General features: G+C 32.2%; 1 protein-coding gene across 2 annotated transcripts in view; it reads left to right on the top strand.

Annotated features, from left to right (window-relative positions):
- The first annotated feature begins 332 nt into the window (after positions 1-332).
- LOC118196003 (sialin-like) overlaps positions 333-10358 on the top strand; it is a 49519-nt gene continuing 39493 nt past the window's right edge. The window contains exons 1-2 of one of the 2 annotated variants that reach the window (XM_085815054.1): positions 333-486; positions 6468-6664. In XM_085815054.1, coding sequence (XP_085671180.1) covers positions 459-486; positions 6468-6664 — 225 coding nt within the window. In that variant the 5' untranslated portion in view covers positions 333-458. Of the gene's footprint in view, positions 487-6467; positions 6665-8857; positions 9041-10358 lie in introns of those variants that run through there. The other variant, XM_085815055.1, reaches the window with a different exon arrangement.

Genomic DNA, 10358 nt, shown 5'->3' with positions numbered 1-10358 from the left:
AAAATCGCTTATAATTCGATTTTTAAAAACTGCAGTGTACTTACATTCTAAGAAATTAATGATATTCTCCTCCATTATAGGAGAATTATTGAATTTTATAGAAAATTTTCTACATATTAATTTTATTTGAAACTACACATAATAACTTAACTTTAAAACTAATGCTATAGGTTTAATCATTTCCTATGCTGCCCTTTGTTCGTGCTGAAAATCTTATTTACTTGATTTGCTGCTGATTCACGCCTCCGACCAAGCTCACAACCAATAGCAACAATGACGTTAGAAGGTGCGAAACGCACCAAATCACATGCATTTTTGTGACCTTGCAGCTGTTTTAGAATTTGATACTATGAAGGTAGATTTGAATTTTATAATCAGATCTTCACACTCTGGGCTCCAGTGTTGTTGAGCTCACCACAAACTACTGCTTTGGTTTAAATCAATATTTAGAGCACAAGATGTTCGTCACGCAAGGCACTGGATCTTGTAAGTTTTCTTCAATTTTATATATTGATTTACTGTTAGCATTTGTTTAATTATTAAATTATGTAATTAATAAAGCAGTTTTTGTTAATTACTTTTTTAATATATATATATATATATGTATATATATATGGTGATAAAACTTTCGATATATGTATAAATCTATGTATTCCAAACGGTTTTTGAAATAATTTTAATAAGATAATTTTTGAATTTCTCGGTAAGTTTCACACCCAATTACACAAAATTTAATATTTAGGTACAATTTGATTTGTAGAATCAAAATATGGAAAAACAATAGCTACTTCATTTCAGAAAAAGTCCAATTTTTGTGTCAAAATACCTATATTAGAACACTGCTATATATAAATCTAATATATGTCAGAAGCTGCGCTTTGGAGACATGAAAAATGAAAGTTAAATTTCGTCAATCTGCCCAGTAGGAACGGGAAATATAGAACTATTCTTTTATTTATTTATTTGTGTGGAAAGTCTACATCACAGGCATATTCTATTATGAAATCCCGTTTATATCAAATTTCTAACAATTCAATCTTCTGGGCAAACCAAAAGGTTATATTCTTATCTCTGTAGAAAGATTCATATTTTTTTCCCTTTCTATATTTGTAATCATTATATTTTTGATTTTATGTTTCAATCTGATTTAGTGTTTTAGTGTTTTTAATTTTGATTTTGTGCAATCATTATGTTTTTAATTTTGTGCTTAGATTTTCCCTTTATACTGATTTTAGTGTTATGCTACACTTTGTTAGCATTTTAAAACTTATAAAACAATCTGTTAGGATTGGCATTTAGTGATTTTTTTTCTGTAAGAATTTCGTCATTTATTAAATAATCTCTGATTTTTTTAAACTGTTGCTTATTAGAATAAAATGAAAGTGATTTTGTTTGCTTATGCTTTTTTACTTAGGGCACGTTTTAATCATATTAAATGGCATTTATTGTTAATGGTTAATGAAACTTCAAATTAGGGTTATTTTAAACATATTTTACAGAGCTACTTGCAGAGGTTATTCAATTAAAATTACTTTTAAATATTCCTGACCATTAACAAAATTAATATTCGTTTAAATAATTCTCGTGTAAGAACATATTTCTTCGCTTGAAGTTTCTAATCCTCTCTCCTCCGACCCAATTGCAATCATTATTCCTGGCATCTTGCTTTCTGGTTCGGTTTGTTTAATCAGGCATGTTTGCTAATGGAAGAGTGTTTTTCTTAATATCTTTTAGCATCCTGGTTTTTAATATGGTATAATACAACACTTTGCTGTGATTCGCATAGTTTATAAGTGATAGTTCATATTTTATTGCAGTAAATTAATTTTCGTAATTACCTTGATAAGATTTATTTATTTAACAGTTTCTATATTTTTACTTCATTTTACGAAGAAAGGGAATTATTGTAACCGTGAAAAATTTCGGGTATCATATTTCAACGAAAATATCCATTTTAACCGTTCTCCAATCTATTTAGACGATTTTTTGGGTGATATCTGCACGTATGGACAGAATAAAGGACTGTTTTTTTCCAAAATAGTAAAATGGATTTAAAACGGAAATGATTTTTTTGGTGACGTCTGTGCCTACGTACGTATGTATATCTCATAACTAAAGAACTATTAGCCGTAGAACGTTGAAATTTTGGAAACGGGATTGCTATAAAATCTAGTTGTGCATCTCTCTTTTTTGTTGCAATCAGCAGTCCCAAACGTATACATACAAATACATATATGTGATTATATACATGATTTATATATACACAAATATATATATATATGTGTGTGTGTGTGATTTATACATGATTTATATATATATACAAATATATATATATATATATATATATGATTATATACATGATTTATATATATACAAATATATGTATGTGAGCATAGAAGAGAAATAGCATTTCAAGAATCATAGAAAAGAAATGAGCTTGGAGTCGGTCGTCGTAGCTGAGAGTGAAGGCTTACAAGTGAAGATAACAAAGCATGAACTTGAAGAATTTCCAGTCTTTATTTCTACGCATATAAAATAATCTCCATAGATGTTTATCCAATCATAATGAAATCCGAGACATTTCTATGATTCAGTCATAATGAAATACAATAAATTTCTATGTACATTGATTCTTAAAATTAAGACGCAGGCAGTTTAGACGAGGAAGCAAAGCGAGGAGCTATTACCACGGTAGAAGCTAGCAGAAGTGACGTAATTAGCTTGCCAGAGTATTTATACCACAGTAGGTGAGATTCTAGAGACAAGCTATGATTAGTTAATATTACTTTTGGTTACCCTTTTTAAGCAGCGTTACGTAACGTCGAAAGATCATGAATTTGGGAGAACAGATGAATCTAGGGTAAGATCATCAAATGGAATGTTAATTTTGAAGTCGACACTTATTTTTTTAAAGCAGCTAGCGTATTTTGTTATATCTTACATATATATATTTATACCCGCTATTGTTCTGTTACCCGTTTCTGTGGCTTAATTCTTTATATTCTTAAATGTTGGTAAATTGTGTATTTTTTACTTTAAAAGTGGCTGAAGTATTTTATTCTTATGTTTGGGTTAAGGATTTTATGGCTTTAATTAATCTACATGCATTAGTTGTAGAATTATAAACAATTTAAACCATTTAGGATAATCATTTTTTAAGTTAAACCATAGGAATTACTATTTTCATCAGTGAAATGAAAAAATTGTAAGGTATTTATTTATTTTATCTAACCAGTTATTTTATGTTAAGTAAGGTCATTCTCCCTTTTCCGTTTCCTGCCGGAATGCTAATTTAAATTCGCAAGTACTCAAATTAAGTAGAAAGAGATACTATTTAAAATGAAGTTTTAGATTATTTAGACCAGTGCTTCTCAAATGACGGTCCGCAAACACTATTCTCTGGTCCTTTCAATTGTTTAAGTTCCATAATTTTGCATATGTAAAGAATATGCCAATAATATATATAAGAGGTGCTAGGCCTGACGAGGCCACCGTTTGTTTAAACAATAACAGAATTTCAAGGATGCTAAGTAATTGCATACAAATGTCATATTATAAGAACGATTAGATTCAATTTAGTAATTTTCCTTTTCGGCAGTTACTGATTTGAAAACGCAGTTTGACGATTTTACTTTTAGTCGAATTTCACCAAGAATGTTAGAACTTCTAAAAAAATTATTTTCTAATTTTTAGTACGTTTAACTAAAACAGTACAGTTTAAAATTTAACGTTGCGTATTTCCTTTAAATAATACAACTACGTAAATGTGCTGCAATACTTATTTTTGTCTAATAACGGGGACGAATATTTGTTTTATAGAGGCTTATCTTCTTGGGAAGCATACACTAAATCGAGATTCTGGAAGACTAAAAGGGTATTAGCTATGTCTTGTAAGAAAACAGCGAACGTAAGAAGAGTGTAAAAGACCCTATTTTTAACAACTAGAAATAGTTAATAGAACGCACGCTTTGTGCTTACAAAACTAGAGAGCATTTATGGCGTAAATCAGAAGTAAGATACTTAAATTAAACATTAAGTTAAATCTCTTGTGAACCCAAAGGATACACAGAAATAATAGCGCGCGGGTTGGTTCAAGTCTAAACGGATGTGACAAGTACTAATGCCAAGAATAACGGAACGCCAAAGACAAACTGCTATCGTAAAATTCCAGTTAGTAACGTGGCCTCCAGCAGGCTTAACACGCTCTGTCTAAACCACTGTTTCTCAACTCGATTTACTTGTAGGACCGGTAAAATACTTCAGCCTTTTATCGCGGTTCGGTAAACTTAATAATTTGGTCTGTTGGCATATTCTTTACATATACAAAATTATGAAACTTAGACAATTGGAAGAGCCGTTGAATAGTGTTTGCTGACCGTCATTTGAGAAGCACTGGTCTAAACAGTTTAAAACTTTATTTTAAATAGTATCTCAATTTTCCATAATAAAGCTTTTGCAGTTTTTCCCCTGCTAATAAGCCAATTTCAAAATTTTGGAATCTTTTTTAATACAAACTAGTTTTATAGTAGTAAAAGCTTGCAGAAATTAGAATGGTTATGCTTCTATTAATCTGTATGCTATAGATATAAGCAGTTTTAATTTGTCTTTATGATAACTGATTCTTTTTTTGTGCGCATTTTTTAATAAGATGTTATTTATTTATTTATAACTAGAAAGCTCGGCGGTCATACGAAATGACCGCTGTTCTAGATATTATAAATTGTAATTAAAATCATTTGTGCAAACGTGTCTGCTAATTCAAACTGAATTACCAAGGACAGGCGGCGAGGACGCTTCATCGCTTACTGCCCCACGGGGTTTCCCCTTCTACTGGCTTAATTGCTTAAAGTAGAGTGCAATGAAGGAAACCACTGACGGTACATTTCTTAAGAGCCACCGCTAGCTCAATAAATAAAGGTGATTTAAATAATAAAATTTTAATTCACATGTCAATTTGTACACAACATTTCTTGTGTAGATCTTTCCATCATTTTTTAAGTTCAACCATCAATTATTTTTAATTTTACGTTCGTTCTTTCACGAACTCTTGAACAGGCAACATAAGGTTGACCGTGTCCAAATGCAGGCTCAGGTAAAAAAAATGCCAAGATGCTTAAGACCTGAAACTTATTGATTGCCATAGCAAAGACAAGTTTTACAGGAAATTGGCTGCGTTTCAATTGAAACGGCAACCCTGTGCCGTGGCAATTTCACACCATTAGCTATTACAATTACGCAAGCAACCAATAAAGTGTAAGCGACAAACAGACACTTAAGCCGCATATATATATATGGGGTGAAGTAACATCATCTCCTCCGAAACGGCTGGCTCCCGGGCTTAGCGAAGCACACCATTAAATTCTTCAGGTCCGTGGCACGCCATTTTGACCATTCGCGTCTTCTTGGGACTTAAATTAGCCGAGATATTAATTAAAAACTAATTTTCCGCTACGTTTACCCTACATTTTCCACTTTCTTTCTTACGTTTTCCCTACTAGAAGGGTTTGGCTACGTGCCAAATTCTTTTTTCTCGAATATCTACGGAATGGCGCCGAATTGAAATTCGAGACGCGTATCCTCAGATTCCAAAAAAATTCTCCGAATCCATCGATACCGTTCTCATCTTCGTACGACTTTAATCGGCCGCGATATTAATTAAAAACTGCGGAAACGTTGATTTCCGTGCTTATTTTTCCGAGTGGCAACAATAAACTATCGGCGACACACACTTTAGCCGCTTATATAATATATAAAGATTATATCTCGCACGCTTGACAGTGGACTTATAATTATGCTATTTTATTTTGCCGCATTTAAAAATTTTCGGCACTGCAGCGATGCTACTGTTTGATAACCAAACTCGCCCAAATTTCTACTAACCGTACGAAACATGAAACTTTTTTATAAAAGCTAAAAAGAAAAGAGAGAAGAAAAGAAATACAAGTGAGAAACAATAATTTTATATAAATTTATTTTCTATTTTACAAAAAATATATTTAAAGTTATTCTTTTTTTTTTTTTTTTTTTTTTTTTTTTTTCTGTTTTTAGTTAATGCAGTTGTAACATTACTCTTTAATGCAAAAGTTTTAGCTATTTAAGTATGGTCAGAAAAATTTAATTAATAATACTATGTCATGTAATTTTCTTAACATGAGGCTGAGAGTAGCTGCGAGGAGGAGAAGTAGGGAGGTTAATATAACTGGTCAGAAACTTTTAATATCTGTGGTAAGCTTTACTTACAGAATTAACATAAACATTCAAGCGCTACATATTTTTTCTAAAGGGAATAAGTGTCTCATTTGACGTATTTTGAACGTTTACCTCATTTTTGAGCTAGAACTATTTTTGAGCTAGAACGATCGATCAATTAAGAACTTAATCGAACAATCCTTTTGAAATATTATGTATATATAATGTTTATGTAATTCTAATATATTCAGTCACTTTTTTTCCCCTTCATGCTCAAGGTATCATTCCAAAGCGATTTATTTTCTGTTTTGTGGGAATCTTGGCTTCAACACTGGCAGTTTCTCTTAACACCAATTTTAGTATGGCTATTGTATCTATGGAGGAGAAAAGGAATTTGTCTCACATTTCTTACAAGTATTCTAACGAGTGTCTGTCGAACGAAAGACCAAAAGTGGACCTTATTCCATCTATAAAAGTGAGTATTCGTTATTTATTTTTAATCATATAAATTTCTCTTTTGCCTCACGTATCTTTAGGTTACCTTTATTCAAACTTATACAAATAATTTTTTATATATGCTGTTACGAAATTCCCAGCTGCGGTAAGATAGCTTCCACGCAAAGCGGGTTTAGGATTGGCAGAATGTATCAAGCAAAGGCAGGGTTGCCAGATTTGGCGCGAAATCGCACATTTGGAGACAAAATTGGTGATATGCCATAGACGGAGCGAGAACACTCTAGAACGAATTCTTATCGGTTATCTCCAAAGTGTTCTCGAAGACAGGTCAAAAGCTATATACAACCTGCCTGCACGCGGAGTAAGTTTATCGAAAAGAGTATCTTGAGTGTGTTGAGTTCAATAGTAGTGCTTGAGTTCAGAGATTAGCAGATTAGCTCGAGCGTAATCGATCGAGTGGGAAGCTATACTTTAGTCCTTTGCCGTGAAGCTGTCTTCACCGTTATAGCCTGATAGCCTGAAGGCTGTGTTGCCGATTGTTTCAGCGTATTTATCGTAGTTTTTCAGCGGCTGAAAAACGTCTTTGGAACTCTCTTGTGTAATACTGATAAACTGTGTTTTGATTCTTCATCAAATGTTGTCATCAATCACTCCAAATCCACAAAACCGTAGAACCGACCTTTACATATACGTAGTTATAGATCTAGCAATCCTTTGTTATATCCTATTAAAACCGCACACAACCTGTAGCTCTTTCATGAAGTTAGAATACAATTTCAGATCCAGAATTCCAAGATGAGTAGCCCACTCGAGTTACTGAAGAATGAGGATATTTTACCTGGTGTGCATGTTGCCAGTAGAAGTATTATTCACTTTCTAAATCCAGTAACATGCACCCTTTCCTACAATATATTTTAGCCTCCTCACATCACCAATTAAGTAGTTTTCTTTGCAGTTAATAGTTCGCCTATTCTACAAGCATTTCTATTATTTTAAAGCTACAAATATTGCGTTACGTACAGGTATTTTTACTTCAATCCTTTCTCTTTATTCTTTGTTTAACACAGATAATTACATAAAATGATGTAGGTAAACAATATGTTAAACCATATGTTAATAATATGAAGTAGTATTCACGAATACATCTGTATGGTATATAGTCAATAAAATGAAGACTGGCGTAACTGAAGCCAAAGTGGGCCTGAAATGCTTCTCTTTTGTTTAGTTGCGGTTGAAGAAGGCAATGAAGTACATTTATCACAAGTATTTCTGTTTCATTTGATTAAGCCAGTTTTGTAGATTTATTTCTTTTATTTTACTAATTTAATTTTCCCAATCATTCTGTATCATTATATGTAAAAATTTGTATAGATTGATGAAGCTGATAATTAAATAAATTTTCTGCAAAAGATATATGGAAAAGAAAAAACTTAAATCACTTTGAATTTGATTAGAACAGGGAATTTTGCTTTGTATAATATTATGTTTAGAAATAACTCAATCAGCATCATTATACCATGCAATAAATTTCTTGCTGCTAAGACTGATATGTATTTACTTATAAGACAATGCAGTCCAACAAATACTTTCAAGGAAATATTAAACAAATATTTTTAAGCCATTCATTTGATTCCATCAGGTGTCATGCATTGTCTAAAAATTGCAGAATACGCTTTGGAGCCCATGAATATGCATTTGCACGCGCAAAATACTTACCATAAATCTTTCAGTAATATGATTCTATGAGATAATTTATTGAACTAAATTTTACTACTGCATTCGCTATAAACATTCGCTTTATTGTCCATTTTACCTGCTGGCATTGTAAACGCCGCTTAATATTGTATTAATATACACGAGCTCGGTTCCAACTATCCAAAGATACAGCTTGTGCTGCCTAGAGGGTAAATAGCTCCGGTCGTCCGAATGATAGCGCGACGACCGGTCTGTCATCGACTTTTCGCTTCGCCCCTTACGTGATGCATTAAGCTCCGCGAAACTACGCCTCTTGCCCAAAATGGAAAGACTCAAATGAGTGAGCTTGTAATGCGATTCTAATTCGACACGTGAACCAAGTACACAGTTTATTGTTTTTACTAATGACCGAAGCGTATAATACTCCACCGACAGTGGCTTCATAAGTTCTTCCGGGTGTTTTGTTTATTCATTTTAAAGCTAAAATGGTGAAACAATTGCATTCTTTTTTTCATAGAAATGAAAATATTACAAAGACATAGAAATAAGAAGCAGCTATAAAGATTCTAGAGTCATAAAAGGACTTCTACACCCAGCAAAAGTGACGACTTTCGAATGGAACATGGTGGTTGGATTAGGCTACAGCTGGACTTCATACGCGAGACAGTGACTAATGATTCAAAAATTCAAGACAGAATAGGTTCAGTGTTTATACTATTATTCATAATGTTACTATAGAACAACAATTATGTAAACTTAATGATACTTCCTCAGTCTGTCAAGCCAAATTAGCTACCATAAAGGAAGCTTTTACCTGGAAAACCGCTAATCCAGGAATTATTCAAGATAATCACACTATAAAAGTTTTTAAGAAAGTCGAAGCTTTAATAAGTTTCAGCATCTTATGAAAATAGAATGCATAGTATCTTTGAGGATAAAATTATTTTTGTATCGATTCAGAAAAAAAAAATGATGCAAAATTATTATGGATTTGTGGTCACTTGTGGCAATGAATTGTTTGACTCGTTTCTGAAATTCGCATGCTTTTGAATGATATCATCATTTAACTGCCTTTTCAGAGAGAATCATCAGAAGTCTTGTTAACTTAGAATTAAAAAAGAAAAGAAAAGAAAAATCATGGGAGGGGGGAGAATGGAAGGAAAGCGTATAACAGGAAGGAAAGCGTATAACATATTAATCCAAGTTTTGGAACCTCGGTTATAGTCAGATTTTTATTTCACTTAGTCTATTACAAGACACGGTAAGATGGAGTTTATTACTAAGGCAGGTGATCGAATCAAATATATTCAATAATGAATAATATTAAAATCTCACCTTATTTTGTTGTACAGTATTTTACAAAGTTTCGCTATGCAAATTCTTTCAGTTGTAAGTTTTTTTCTTTTTTGCGGGGAGGGGGGAATTGCTTTTTTGTTTTGTGGATGGGTAGTATTATTATTAGTTTTATATCCCTGGTTTTATAGCGTTAAGCTTTCCTTTATTTATTGTCAATATTGTAATTTTCTGACTTCAAAATGTTTAATTTGGCATTTTGGTGATGCCAATGCATTTTGTTTTCCTCAATGGCCACTTTTTAATCTTACTTTTTGGCCAAACAGCCTTTTGTCTTGCTTCGTTAACAGAGTGCTAAATTTTAGTGGAACTGGTCTTAGTGTTTCTTCGTTGGTAAGTGAGTTGTTGTATAGCTGAAATTTACTAAAGCTGCCTGGAATTTTTAAACACTGATACATTACGGTTAATTAGAGAAATACATCATATGGCAGCCTAAAAAAGTATTTCATGACGTACTGCTTACATCTAACGTCAAGAAATAAAAGAAAAATTCTAGACGAAATCTTGAAACAGAAATAATATCTTTAGATCCAGTTCAAGTATTACATCTGAATAAATCCATTTTAGTTAATATTACTGAAAACAATTGGAACTGTTTAAATTGATAGGTATGTATAAAAAGATATCTCTGAACTAGCTAGTTACAAAATGAAGACCTAAGACAA

The sequence above is a fragment of the Stegodyphus dumicola genome, chromosome 4, assembly GCF_044657685.1.
Source record: "Stegodyphus dumicola isolate Sdum_Otavi_A_Nest chromosome 4, ASM4465768v1".
Classification (NCBI taxonomy): domain Eukaryota; kingdom Metazoa; phylum Arthropoda; class Arachnida; order Araneae; family Eresidae; genus Stegodyphus; species Stegodyphus dumicola.
The sequence above is the reverse complement of the archived record's forward strand: the minus strand, read 5'-3'. Positions and strand labels throughout refer to the sequence as shown.